This window comes from Eucalyptus grandis, chromosome 8 (assembly GCF_016545825.1).
Source record: "Eucalyptus grandis isolate ANBG69807.140 chromosome 8, ASM1654582v1, whole genome shotgun sequence".
Classification (NCBI taxonomy): domain Eukaryota; kingdom Viridiplantae; phylum Streptophyta; class Magnoliopsida; order Myrtales; family Myrtaceae; genus Eucalyptus; species Eucalyptus grandis.
Window position 1 is genome coordinate 42,714,951 of NC_052619.1, and position 15,261 is coordinate 42,730,211.

Consider the following 15,261-nt stretch of genomic DNA (forward strand, 5'->3'; position numbering starts at 1 on the left):
CAATGCGAAGATGTTTCTGTATTTGCTCCAAAGTAAAGTCTTCCGATTTGTGAATCGGCCTTTTTTCATAGTCTTTCCAACTTGGAGGAAATTTTGCAATAATTGCTCCAACTTGAAAAGCTTATGGAATATCAATCTTGAGGATACGAATTTTATTCACAATCACTTGCAATTCATGGATTTGTTCCAGTAAGGGTTTAGTATCTATAAACTTGAAATCAAAATACTTTGCGATTAGATATTTGTTGGTACCTTACTCCTCCGCTTTGTACTTGAATTCCGGTGCATTTCAAATTTCTCTAGCCGACTTCATTTTAGTGAATAAGTGCTACATATGATCGAAGAGTGTATTCAAAATGTGTCCTTGACAAAGTAATTCATCATCCACACGTTTCTTCTTCTCCTTATTAACCCTCTCAATGTCTTCTGCACTTGGCTATCCTCCATTGGAAGTAGGCTTAGGATCTTCTATAAGCGCCAAGTTAGGATCCAATATGTAGGAAATCTTCAGAGCAGTGAGTAAGAACATCATCTTGTCCCTCTAGCGAACAAAGTTGTTCCCATCGAATCGGTCCAGTTTGATCATATCTTGATTCATAACTTTGATTGTCTCCGACTTCATTGTAGCAAAATAAATCCTTAAAAATATTGGAAAAATATGGCTTCGAATTGGGTAGAATAATGAAGATGGATATTCAGAGTACTCAAGTCAGACTTTGAGGCATGATTTCACTTTCTTTAAGGATTTATTTGCCCCACAAAGTTGCTAATGGTCACAAGCAAAAATCCTCCAAGATACAACAAAGTCTCAAATGAGAATACTAGATAGTAATTCTAGTATTACTCTAGGATCTCTCTAGGAAACAATCGAAAAATTGGTTGTCGTTTTTCTGAAAGAAGATTTGGAAAAATGATCACACCGTTTCTTTCGAAAATGACAAGTATATATATAAAACAGTCTTAAAACACAAGCAACTCTTCGTACAATTTTCAAAAAAAAAAAAATGAACAAACACGTCATTTTGAAAATTGTTCGGATTAACAAATGTATCATTTTGGAAGAAGTCAAAAACCAAACAATTGCAACCCTTCGGGAAAAGTTGCAAACTGATTAAGTAATTTTTCTAAAGGTTGTCTTGAAAAGACACAAACAAAATTCAGAATAATAATAAATTTTTTTAATAAATAAAATTTCGAATTTTTATTTTTATATTTTATTTATGAAAATTCTCATAAACAAAAGGCAACCTTTGAATTGATTAAAAATTAATAACATAACCAAAAAATAAAATAAAATAACAAAAGGGGTTAGTGCTAATTAAACCGCGGGCGCGCAAAGTGCTAAGTGCGCCAAATAATCACGCACTCACACGCGGGTATGGTGGGGTCTAGCCCCACCCAATCATTTCTTGAGGTACACAATGAAACCCCACACTTATAAATTGGCTCACTTCCTCCCACTTTTCTTATGTGGGAAAAGGAAAACGCACTTAGCTTGTTTTGACAAATAAACCTCCAACATCTGGTGTCTAGAAGTTCTTCTTTGCAGGACGTGCCTTGGCTTGTTTTGGGAGACTTTAATGCTATAAAGGATCTCTCAGACAAACTGGGTGGTTCGAACCTTTGGTTACTGTGTTTCAACGAATTTGGATAGTGTCTAGATCAGGCGAAGTTGGAGGACGTCTGTTATGTGAGGTTTTGATATACTTGGTCGACTTCTTCAGGTCCCTCTCGAAAGGTGAGAAAGATTGATAGAGTCCTGGTAAACCCTTATTGCAGCGAGGTTTTTTCCTTCTTAGAAGTGACCTTCCTTGCGCTTGGGATTTCTGACCACTCACCTATGGTGGTTAAGGTGGAGAACCCGATCTGTCGAAAAAGACCGTTTAAATTCTTCGACTTCTAGATGCAACACAAGGACTTCGACTCAATTATGAAGCAAGTTTGGGAGAAAAGTTTGGGAGAATCTAGGTTCAGGGGTGCCTATGTTTAGGCTAGTATGCAAACTGAAGGCCTTGAAAGGTCTGCTCAAGCAGTTGAATAGAGATTCCTTCGCCAACATTTCCATAAGGATTTCTGAAGCGAGGAAAGCTTTAAAGAAAACTCAAGTTGGCCTCCTTAATGATCCCACCAACGTGGTCCTCGCGGACCTGTTGAGGGTCCAATGGCGTGCCTTAGTGGAGCTCCGATCTTAGGAGGAGTCGTTCTTTATGCAGAAAGTTAGAATAAGATGGCTCAAGGAAGGTGATCATAACACAAAGTTCTTTCACCATTACATTAGCAAGAGACAAATGAGAGATAAAATTCTCTCTGTGGTGGATTCCTCAGGCAATCAAATCACTGAGCCTCAGCTGGTCCAGCAGCATTTTGTAGAGCATTTTCATGATCTCCTTTTGCCACAGATGGAGCTGGATACCCCTCAGGTATCGAAGATTTGGGAGGTTATCCCCTCTTAGTTGAACGATGACTAGATCACCTTTCTTGCTCGCCTCGTGGTTGATATTGAGATTTGAGATACTCTTTTTTCCCTCACTAACGGAAAAGCACCAGGGCTGGATGGATTCACAGTTGAGTCCTTTAAGGAGAATTGGGATATGGTGGGTCGGCTGGTCACATAAGCAGTGAAGGACTTTTTCACCTCGGGGAGGCTCCTCAAGGAAATTAATAACACCTTTTGGTCTTGGTTCCAAAGGTTCCCACTGTGACTACTGTCGATGACTACAGGCCTATTGTAACACGGTGTACAAGATTATTACCAAAGTGTTGGCGAATAGGGTTGCCACTGTGCTAAAAGACCTTGTGAGTTCTTAGAGTGCTTTTGTTAAGGGATGACGAATTAGGGATAATATTTTCTTGGCGCAAGAACTTTTCTCTAGGTTTTATGTCGAACCCTATTCTCCAAAGTGTGCTATCAAGGTCGACTTTAGAAAGGCATATGATACCGTCAACTGGTAGTTCCTTGAGAGTGTTTTACTTGCCTTTCAGTTTCTTGTTCGGCTAGTTCACCTCATCATGACCTGTGTGAGGACTCCTTGGTTTTCCTTTGCATTGAATGTGGAGCTACATGGTTTCTTCCCTAGTGGGCGTGGCTTGCGACAAGGAGATCCCATCTCTCACTACTTGTTCACATTGGTTATGGAGGTGCTCTCTGGGATTCTTGGGAGGTGCTCTCTACAACTGAATTTCATATTCTATTGGAAATGCAGGTCTACTTGCCTCTTGCACTTGTTTTTTGCGGATGATATTTTCCTATTTTGCAAAGGCCACCTGCCATCTATGAAACTTCTCAAGGAAGGTCTCCATCTGTTTTCTTCTTGAAGTGAACTTCTTCCAAACCCAAGAAAAAGTGAGGTGTTCCTCTCGAGAGGTTTGCCGGCCTTAAGGAATCAAATCCTCCTAGAACTTGGTTTTGTTGAGGGCAACCTTCTAGTCCATTATCTCGGGGTTCCAATCATCACATCGAGACTCCGGAAAATGGATTGTGTTGATCTTGTGAGACACATCACCTCCAAGGTACAGTCATGGACTCATCGTTTTCTTTCTTATGCTGGCCGTCTTCAGCTAATCAGGTCTGTCCTCCATGCCATTCAAGCCTACTGGGCAAGTGTCTATATCATTCATGTAGTTGTGTTGGACCAGATAAAGTGTATTCTCAGACAATTCCTTTGGAAGGGACCTGAGTTGGGCAGAGGGGGTGTCAAAGTCTCTTGGGAAGATGTTTGCATTCCTAAAGTGGAAGGAGGTCTAGGTATCCGGAGATTGCGTGAGTGCAATAAGGCGGCTATGCTCAAATATATCTGGAATTTATTTTCAGATAAGGAGTTGTTATGGCACAAGTGGGTCCACTCAGCCTTCTTAAAAACCAGGAACTTTTGGGTTGTAAAAAAGCCAACCTGTTTCTCTTGGGCTTGGAAGAAAATTCTACAATTCAGGACAGAAGTCCAGCTTCGCTTCCATTAGAGGATAGGCGATGGCTTATTAGCATTGCTCTGGTTTGATAATTGGCATCTCAAGGGTCCTTTGAATTTATTTTTCACGGATTACCTAATCTATAGCTTCGGTCTCTCTAGGCAGGCTTTGGTTGCTAATCTCTTCTCTAAGGATGGACGGGCTATCATATCAGAGTTGAGTCTTGGGGTTCGCTGCTTCCCTGTTTATCTGGAATTCAAGATCGGTTCTGTTGGAGGGAGGACTCGACGAGCTTGTTCTCGGTGGCCTCAGCTTAGGAATCCATAAGGCGGAAGAAGGCTAGAGTCAATTGGCATTATTTCATTTGGGGTAATGCCATCCTACCTTGATACCAATTGAACCTGTAGCTCATCACAAAGTGGAGGTTGCCAATACAGTCTCTTCTAATGTCTTATGGTAGGATTGATGCTACTTCCTGCCCTTTTTGCAACGAGGTGCCTGACTCTATCGATCATTTCTTTTTTGGATGCCGCATTACTTCGAGTATTGCTTTCTTTTGGGCTACTAGATGCAATCTTCCCTGGACCAATAAGACTTGGGAGGAGACTCTTAGTTGGCCCATTACCTTGCTCTCCGGCAAGAAGTTTTACAAATGTGTTGCCCGTTTTTCCTTTGGCGCTTTGTCACATCATCTGGAAGAACAAGAACAATATTCTTTTCAAGAGGGAGCCGCTGTCTATTTCGACCATGAAGGAGCATCTCCTCAAGGTCGTCAAAGATAAAGCTTTTACCTTCAAGAATGTTGAGGACTCTGCCAGGAATAGGAGGATGCAACGCTTGTGGGATGTGGACTCCATTATCTTCTCTTCCACTGATTGTAGTCCGACTGGGTAGGCATCTCGTTGGTAGCTAGGTTGCTTTTGCCAGGCGTTGTTTGCCGTTGGCCTTCTATTGGTCATTTTGTTGTTGTCGCTTGGCTTTTTCTGCAACTTCCTTCAACTCATAATGAGCATGTTCATTTTGAGTGCAAGTTTTTGGAGCCGTGTTTCTTTTACAGTTTGACCTCCCCATTATATTGCTAACTTTTACCATAAAAAGAAGAAGTCCTACGCTATGTTGACGCTTGCTTGACCCTAGTTGCGCTCCCGACAAGCTAGGATCAAAGGATTCATTAGAATCTTGTGACAAATGGTCGCTCTTCTTAAGCTGAGAAGAGGGATTTCCACCTCCAAAAAATATTGAATTTTCTTGTACCAGTTTTACATGATTTCCCCTTTATTCTATCAAGCTAATCTAAATATATATATATAATTGACACCCACTCTCTCTCTCTCTCTCTCATACGAGCTTTCCGCTAAGAAGCGTGCCCGTAATTATGCATTTTCATGTTGATACTCTTCCTAGTTAAGCTGTCAATAGACTTATATTGACCTTACCATAGTAGAGTCCATCAAATTGGGTTGCGTTTACTATGTCGCTAAATCTCTAGTTAATTCGTATCTTTGGTCCCTATAATATGTTCATGCGCACAGAATTTCTATGCAATTGCAGTCCATCCGTCATTACTATGATGAATGTCTTGGGCCAAATAACACTGAAACTTACTAAGCCCACGTCGTTTATTTTTTCCTTTAATTTCAATTTTATTATAAGAAGTACGCTTCGGCGCTACTTTAGGATATTAGACCCAAAGATCAAATTCACCCACTTCTTGAATTTAAATGGCATCTTAACACGTCCAAAGCAAAAAAAAAGAAAAAAAGAAAAAGAAAGAGAAAGAGATTGCTTTTAATCTTTAGGTGAAATAATTTCTGTTTGGGCCCAAAAAGAGGGAAATTATTTCTCAAACAGTACTAAGGATGTTGCGCTATTGATTGGAGTCGAAGTCTACTGGCCCATCGAAATGAATCCAAGCAACAAAACAAGAGCAAAGGTTAAAATATGCATGTCGGGATCCCCAGTACAATGACGAAGACCAAATGGCAAAAGCCACGTCTCCTCTCACTTTTGCTGATTGCTGTCATCGAAGAGAAATAAGGAGAAACCTTACGCCACTTAAAAAAAAAAAAAAAAGAATTAAAGTCACCGAGAAAATGTCCTGATTCCCTCTCCTCGACTTCGTGGGGACGAAGGCAGTTGCGGGTATTGTGGGAAAACATCAAAAGGACAAGCGAAATGACAGGCAATAGAGTTTGAAGAATCCACTTATCAGTGACAAGGAAAATCGATTTTTTGTATCTAAGACTGTCTGGCAGGCAATGCCGTGGGAAATTGTGAAGGGAGTTTGAGCTGAATACGAAACCCCATTCCATCGGTGAGTATAAATCAGTTTGTTAAAGAATCAATTATGAGAGAAATCTCGACGAATCACTTTCCTTTTAGGATTAGACTTCTTATCTTGAATTTCAAATATATACTAGTTACATTGAGATTTTTTTATGGGTCTTATTCCAGGTTTGACCAGGAGGGCTCTTATTTATATAAAATACACACAAGGAAAACTATGGTGGGATGCTTATTGGATTAGTCGCATAGTGCTTCAGCATCACAAAATAAAAGGCAAATACTACAAAAAAGAAAAGAAAAGAAAATTCCAATTATGCCCACCCTGATATAATTGCCTCAATTTTTTTTTTTTGTACAAAAAACCCCTAAACCTAAATTTATACAAAAAACCTAAATTTATACACGTGTGATACATATATCCTCTATTTCAGTTCTATCCAAATTATATTTATCACACTAATATAAGTGCAGGTTTTTATTTATTTATGATAAAACAACAATTTTAGATATTTGTGTCACGATGGACAAGTTTAAGGTTTGGTGACACAAAATGAATTTTGGGATATTTATTCATAATGGACATAGTTTGAGACTCTTTTTTATTTTATTTTATATTAACATCAAAATAAAATGGATTTTTTTTACTCTTTTGTTTTGATTCCTGAAGAGAAGCCACACTTTTTGGCCCCACGCATAGCTTGGGCTGGAGTGAATTTGTGGGGTGAGTCTTGCATTCAATTGACTTGTTTTCTTTGTAAACAGTATAAATTTGAGTGTAAACTAGGGTTAGGAGACACCTGAGCATGTGAGTAATTTTAATTTTGTAATTATCTAATTGATTAGTGGATTATTTACAATTCGCTCTCCTTGTATATAAGGTACATACACTTTAATTTAACCACATAAATCTTGTGCTCTTTATTGTTCTTTGATTTGTTTGTCTAGTGAGTGAGGTCTCTCACATTAATACAATTGTAAGATCCATTAACTTTCACGTTATTTTACAACAATCAATATCATAGTTAGGGATAAGAATTTGTCAAATTGAGTCGACGCTTTTTTCTTTTTTTTGTTGACGTTATTTGGATAATTTACTATTTGCAATTATGTTTCGAGCAAAAGTAGAAATCAAAATGTTTCATAGAAGGAATGATTTAGGATTGTGGAGCATTAAGATGCGAGCATTATTAGCAACTCACGATTAGGCCAGGGGGGCCAAGTTGCTGGAAACGATGAAAAATGATGATAAGGATGAGTTAATGAAGAGGGCAAAAGTACAATTATATTGAACCAAAATAGAAGTAGCCATGGAAAATGATGCTTTATTACTCAAATGGTTTGTGTATGCTCATACATGTAATGGTAAGCTTAACATGAGAGTGAAGAAGTACATATTTTTGGATTATGCAAGTGCGGTAAAAGGTTACTGGTTATTATGCATTGATTTCATATTATCCGCTTTTCTAAGTAGAGACGTGATCTTCAGGTCTATAGCATGCTTACGTGCATATAAAATTTATGCTGTCCATCCATCTACTATCACTATGGTGAATGTGTTGGGCCAAGCAACTCAGAAACTTACTAAGTCACGTCGTTTACTTTTTCCTTCATTTGATTGGGCACAGCCTAGGAAGAGATTGTTTAATTATATTTGCCTTTCCCTTCAAAGATAAAAATAATATTTTTAATTATATTTAAATTACAAAAGATTTAGTTTTTTTTTTTTTTTTTTGGATCGAGGAAAGATTTAGCATACTCGAGTGACTTTTAATGAATATAGTGTTTATGTCTTTAAAGGTTTGGTGTGTCTAGTACTCCACATACTTTAAGATAGGTTTCTGCATCTCCCGAACACTTCTTGAGGTTTTGTGCATTCTTTTGCTATCATTTTTATTATAATAAGTACAAGTCGGTGCTATTTTTAGGATATTAAACCCAAAAACAAAAACTTATTGATTTGAAGTGATGGCATCTTGATCCGTCCAGAGCACAAAAAGGTTGCTTTCACACTTCAAGTCAAATAATTTCTGTATGGCCCAGAAAAATTACATCTAGAACAGTACTGAGTATGTCTTTTTTGGGTAGGAGTCAAAGTCAAGTGGCCCCCTCGAGATGCATCCAAGCAACAAAACAAGACTACGTCTCCTCTCACTTTTGTTGATTGTCGTTGGGAAAATGATACCAAATCCATAATTTTTATTTAGATGTGCAATATAATTCTTAATATTTTAATATGTTTAATATGTTCCGTGAATTTTTTTGTATATGTTAAATCTAGTCTCTAAACTAGAATAATTCAAGAATTATATTGAATTCAAATATATAATAATTTAGGAACTAAGATGAAAAGTCGATGGATCATATTATTCATAAATGATATTATATATTAGACTAAAATTTATTAATCATATCAAATAAATTAAAATTTTGGAATGGTATTATATATTAGACTAAAATTTATAAATTATTTGTGTAATTATCTCAAAATAAACAAAAGAGAGAAAGACAAGCACCGAAATAACGTCAAGATTCACCCCCACGGAAACTTCCTGGAAACCAAGGCGATTGCGTGTATCGTGGGAAAACGTCAAATTGGATGGACAAGCGAAACGACAGACGGCCGGGCAAAGACTCGCAGGTCCAAAGTGGGACATAAAGTTGGAGAAGAATCGGCTGATAAAGCCAAGGATTCTGCTCATCCAGACGAGAAAGATGGATTTCCTCTCTCTAGAACTATTTGGCAATGTGGAAATGTGAAAAGGGCACTTTACACTGAATGGAAGCAAGAAACTTCAATGGCAACGTGACACCAAAAGTAACTTTTACTAGATCACCAAAAGCATGGATAGAAAGCAGAGCAAGATGCCAGTGGCTTTAAAGAAAACTTGGTTCAGTGTTCACATTAAATGACCCCGAACTAATAACATAAAACAATGATAGGGATATTCTATGTCGTGAGAATATACTAAATTGAATTTTGAAAAATCGAAATACTTCTTATTAAAGGTGTGTCGAGGAGAGAATCCCAAATTTATTGCATGAAGGACCTTGAATTAAAGTATTTTTGTGAAATGCAAAACACTATTTTCATCCAGGTTGAAGGGTTTTCCCAAAATGCAAATAATATTTAAAACAGTATATGATAAATACGATTTGTGTGAGGGAATTTTGTTTATAGATATATATTGCAAACCCTCATCACTCGGGCAAAAGACACCTATGATTACCCTCAACTTCGGCAACAGCCATCCTTGAGGCTGTGGAACCCCAAGCAATGCTTGGGTTGTAGGACCTCTGATGAGCCAAATCTAAACTAGAGGCAAAGTAGATGAGGCAGCAGCAACTGCCAGGTCGCACTACCTCAGGCGACCGCTGCAACTTTTGATGACCATCATTGGAGCCATGAGAATAGCCAATCAGCCATTGCAAGAAAAGAACAATAAGCAATGAAATATTCTGGCATAAAAGAGGAATATGAAAAATTAATGAGAGCAAGATTGGAATAAAATATTTCATTAATTCTAATCTCTGCCATTTCGAAAATGCTGGCTCAATGCTGGTCCACACTGACCTTGATAGAAAGGTTTTTGAAAATGCATTGAGCTTTCAAATTGCTTTACCCAACATATTTATATTTCGTTAATGATTTTTATAGGCTCAAATTCTCTCGTCAAAAACTGTGCCAAAAGCCCTCAGGGAATGCATCAAGGATTCCGGATACGAAATATAATATACCAAATATGACTGACATTCATTAAACATTTGAACAAACCCACCATCTCGCGAATGGTCGACCCACTTCCGTAAAAACAAACCGTTTAAAAGACATCACGTCTAAGGACAAGGAGATAACCATTGACTTTTGGTCATGAGTTTGACAGACATAGCAGTCCAAATAATATAGTGAAAAGCCATGCGTGCAAAAAAGTATGTTCTCATTTCTTGTTTGACTGTTTTTTTTTTTTTTTTTTTTTTTGAGCTAAGCGGGAGAAAATCAATAATCGTATGGATCACGCGCACTAAAATGTCGTGGGTGGGATGATGTGACTATTGAAGAATACAAGTCAACCGACTCCCTATTAAGTGTCTTCAAATTTGGACTTTAGTCAATTTGTTGACCAACAGTTGAATTTACATGAAGTTGCCCTGCCTTCAGTCAACGAATGCAAAAAATATAATTTGGTGACAGACAGCCAATGCACTGATCTGTCATTGGGACAAGATTAACATTTACCCAGTTACCAAATAACAATCCCAAATTATTTCGTTTCAAGGAGCACATGTAATGCATCATGCTTCGAAAAAGGGCTAAGAAATTGCCAAATATTTACATTATTTATTACTTCCTCATCATAAGCTCATAAAAATAAAACCACGACGACTATCTTGCCACTTCCTTCATTGAGTACATAATTTCTTAAGCTTATATCAAAGTAGAGACCTAATTAGTTAAGTTTAACCGAAGCTCTGTTCTAATTTTTTACACACCATCTCGACGGCTCGACTCAGGTTCATCTTCTCCCTTGTTCTCGCCGGACATTTCCTCGAGCGAGCGACCCTTGGACTCGGGCACCAGCAACGTGAACACCATGCCGAAAAAGTTGATCACCCCAAGTATGATCAGTGTCTTCTTCACGCCGATCCCGTCAGCCGCGTACAAGAACCCAAAAGCCCCCACCATCGCCCCGGCCTTCCCAGCCGCCGCCGATATCCCGTGGCACGTCGACCGGAGCCTCGCCGGGAATATCTCAGCAGGCACCACGAACGTGGTCGCGTTCGGCCCAAAGTTGGCGAAGAAGAAGGTGAGCGAGTAAATGACCACGAAGCCGATCCGGTGGTCGGGCAGCGTCCAGTGGTGGTACGGGATCGCCAGGGCGAACATGAACACCGTCATGAAGAAGAAGCCCATCAGCTGGATCGCGAACCGACCCATGTGGTCGATCAACGCCACGGTGAACCAGTACCCAGGGACCGTGCTGCACAGGGCTATCAAGGTCTGCGCCCGGCCGATCCGGAATACCTCCTCAATCGCGTTCATGGTCTTTGCCTTGGGGATCCACCCGATGGCACTGAAGACGTCCTTTTGGAATAGGTTTTGGCTGTAGAAGGCGATGTCGAGCAAGAACCACGTGCTCATCGTCCCAAGCAAGTGGAGGCCGTGGCGGTGGAGGAACTGCCTTGAGAAGAGGCCGAAGTCGTTCCTCTGCTCCCGGGACAGGCGCTCCACCTTCTCTTGCTCCACCTCGAGGTCGACAAAGAGGACTTTCGACATGTCGGCAGCGGCCTTCTTGGCGTTCTTGGCGACCAGGGCTGTGTAGCGGGCTGTCTCGGGCATCTTCATGCGCCAATAGTAAGTGAGCAGAGCAGGGAGGGCACCGAACATCAGGATGATCCGCCACACGTAGTCAGCCTCAGGCACGGTGGAGCGCGCCTTGTCAACTTCGTACGCCGGAGCAGGGTATTTCGAATCGAAAGCCGAGGAGACTATGATGGCGACCATTCCGCCCGCCAGAATCCCGAAACCCTGCATCGCGAAGACCGCGGCGATGAAGGCACCCCGGGTCTTCTTGTTGGCATACTCGGACATGATCGTGGCCGAGAGAGGGTAGTCCCCTCCGATGCCGAACCCGAGCCAGAACCTGAAGAAGCACAGAGTGGCCATGACCCCTGTCGGGTTGTGGCCAAAGGAGAGCCCCGAGGCGATGGAGCATAGGACCATGAGCATGAGGGTCATGCCATAGGCTCGCTTCCGGCCCATCTTGTCACCGAGCCAGCCAAAGAAGAGCTGGCCGGTGAGGGTGCCGCAGAAGGCGACGCCGTTGACCGCGGCCGCCACGTTCGAGGGGAGGCTTCCTGGGGTGGGGGAGCCCGGCTTCGTGTAGTAGATGCGGCCGAGCAGTTTGGTGACGAGGGAGATGCAGAAGAGGTCGTACGCGTCGGTGAAGAATCCCATGCCGGCGATCACGATCGCCGTGAAATGGTACCATTGCGTCTTGGCCACATCGAGAGCGTTTAGGACTTGCAGTTGTTCCCCTGCCATGGAGCAATTTCTCTGCAACTTTTGCGCAATGACCAAAAACGAAAGTGAATAATGCTAGTACCGCAATTCACGTTAGGCTAGGAAACAGATCACATGTGAAGATATAGTGAGCCAGAGGACATAATCTGTGGGAACACAGGCATGTGAACTGTACAATTTTGGGGGGTCCTAGCGTTGAATGAGGGAGCCAAAAGAGGCGACAAGCGAAATTGACCTGGAGCAGCATCCTAGAAATCGTAGGACAAGAAAGCGAGACCACAATAATTATTTCGAATGATCAATTCTTTTTTATTTATCTTTCGAACGGTCACGGAGTCATACGTCATCCTGATCTCATCAGCCGTTTGGCTTGACCTTAGTGTGTGAACGCAAAAACCGAAGCTACCTTTAAAATAATCACATGAAAACCACGAAAAGGTTAGGCCGTAATTATTATAATAAAAGATCTTTATGGTGAGCTGAAGGCACTACAACCGAGCCAAACTTTAGAACACTCGAGCGAAGATGCGAACGACAAAGGAGGAAAAAGAAAAACAGTGAAATCCTCAAAAATCATACGCCCGAATCGGGAAGTCACTTCTCACGACAAAGATCTCTCACGATGCTTCAGAATCAAGAACCGAAACTCTGATGTTAATCACACGAAAGTTGAATAAAAAGAAAAAACGCGTGGCCGTATATTCTCTCCAGTTGTATCTCCTGATGATTTTTTTCACCTTTTTGAGAAGCTTCTCCAGACTCGAACGGGTACGCAAGTTCGTCGAATCGAATATTAGGCGACCCATCAAAAGGAAGGTAGATTAAAGACCCCAAGAAAAGAAGAGAAAGAACGGCAGTCCTAAAGAACAGTCTGCGAACAGGGCAACGAACCTGAACAGCCTCGGAGGGTTGAGTACCGGCGAAAATGGTTGCCTCCTCTGCTTCTTGCTTCTCTCCAGAAGAGAGCTTCAGAAAGACGATTCGACTTCTGTTCTGTAACTTTCTTAGTTTGAAGGTGGAGGAAATGAGTAGGGGCAGTTCAAGGAGTCAAGAATCATAAATGCATGCAGTTCGAAAGAGGGAAGGGGAGGTGTCTTTCGTCCCTTGCATTCATGAATAAGAGAGAGAGAGAGAGAGAAAGATTGAGGGGGGCGTACCTAGCTGGGGAAGGAGGCCTCCGTATATAAAGGCAACGGACTCTCTCTCTCTCTCTCTCTCTCTGGCGGTCCGAAACGAATCTTTTTCAATTTTTTAGAGGAATATTCGACAATATTTTTGTTTTCGTTCTACAGCTTCTATTTCCTCCTTTTGCATGCTTCCATGGGCTTTCATCCTGGGGATCATTCCCGAATCTACAAAACCTAGGTTTAGGTTGGCGTGTCCACGCGGAAGCTTCTGCATAAAGACTTTACCTGTACAAATATAAATCGATACGCGACATTTTGAATAAATAAATATGTAAATGACTATATACGATACTCGATATAATAGATATATACTTTTTTTTTAAGTCATGATATGTTTACTTCTTATATTATATGTCCAAAATATTCTTTTCTATATGGATTGAAAAGGGTTATTGCTTAAATCAAAACGAGTTACAAATAGAATGATGAAATGGGGCATGGGGTTGTGAAGATATTCAATGAGATCATGAACATGACAAAAGATGAGATAGACTCTCTAAAGTTGCCAGTTATGCAAAATGACAAAGGAGATTCAACTTTAATCATCATGTCTTTTTTTCTTTTACAAGATTGAAAGAAAGTCTTATCTTTGATCAATGAGACACCTTTTTTGTTTTGTTTTTTTTTTTTTTTTCGAGACAATCACATCAACCAAAGTATCATCAACCTTCTAATAACATTCTAACGCATCGTGAATTAGGGGCTTGCCCGAATTCTAGATCCATGGAAATTTACAAGAATCAATTTTCTAAGATTTGGAAACAGACGAGTTTCCCAAATCGGTCCAATGGATGTGGCGCGGGACTTGCTCGGTTCATCTTGGACCTGTCGAGTAATTCCTTTTTATGAAGTATATTTAGCAACCCTAGGATTTATTTCGGACATTCCACATGGAGAGATCCGAGAGGAAAATCAAACCCGTGCACAGCCGCATCACTTTCTGTGGTTCACGTCTTCGTCTTCCTCCGTTCTCCATTCGCACTCGATCTTCGTCCACTTGTTAGCAATTTAGCAGCGTTCTCGTGCGTCTCTCTGTCTGTCTGTCTGTCTCTCTCTCTGTCTTTTCTAGCCGCTTCATCATCGCCATCATCGTTCTCTTGACAAAATGATATTTCTCTGTCTTTTCCCCATTTCGTCGCACTTCACTTATCTGCTCTGCTCCACCTCCGCACGCGACCATCCACGTTCTTCACGTTATATTTTTGCATCGCGGGGGTTATCATGATGGAAAAATTAGAATATTCATGAACAAGTGTTTACATGCCTCATTTTGGATGTCATATTGAAAAATTACTTTTCATATGAGGAGCTTTAGATCGCATTCAGAGTATCTTTAACATTGCATTGGCATACGAGATATAACTACGTATATTACACTATTTAAGTGCGTGATTCTTGTACAGAAAATGAATGATTTGGATAAAGTTTCTTTAAAAAAAAAAAAGATCGTTTATATCGCTTACAAAATTGAATAAATGAATTTTTTTTTATTGTCTGTAAAAATATTTAGATATAAATTATAGTGGATAATGTAAAAATTTTCATTCAATAATTTCAATTGATACAAGCGTAATAACGGGGCGGTGTTTACTTACCACCCAAGACGGCTCGAAATGATTTTCATTTTTTGGGGGCGGGAAGGGGGAGGGATGGCTTGGGAAGAATTTATTTATTTATTTGTTGCTTCATTATAATTAGCAATGATTTTTTTAATCCACTAGTTGCGCACTTATGCATTACCATTTAGACTTACATGATAGAGAATAAAATCAACCAAGATTGCATGAAAAACTTTTCCATAATAATTAAAAAAAAAACCAATGGTTAGGCACTAACTTAATATAGCATGACAAATCATTATAC

At 40.2% G+C, this 15,261-nt stretch overlaps 1 protein-coding gene across 1 annotated transcript; it reads right to left on the reverse strand.

The window, feature by feature from the left end:
• Positions 1-10,454: 10,454 nt before the first annotated feature.
• LOC104414508 (low affinity inorganic phosphate transporter 1) lies at positions 10,455-13,378 on the reverse strand. The gene is made up of 2 exons (XM_010025651.3): positions 13,103-13,378; positions 10,455-12,250 (listed from the first exon to the last, which is right to left on the reverse strand). Exon 2 carries the CDS (start codon positions 12,230-12,232, stop codon positions 10,673-10,675), a length of 1,560 nt encoding a protein of 519 aa, XP_010023953.1. The 5' UTR covers positions 12,233-12,250; positions 13,103-13,378; the 3' UTR covers positions 10,455-10,672.
• Positions 13,379-15,261: the final 1,883 nt, after the last annotated feature.

What these genes read in the sequence shown, in the direction of transcription:
- LOC104414508 (XM_010025651.3), bottom strand. Translation starts at nt 12,232, where the DNA reads ATGGCAGGGGAACAACTGCAAGTCCTAAACGCTCTCGATGTGGCCAAG.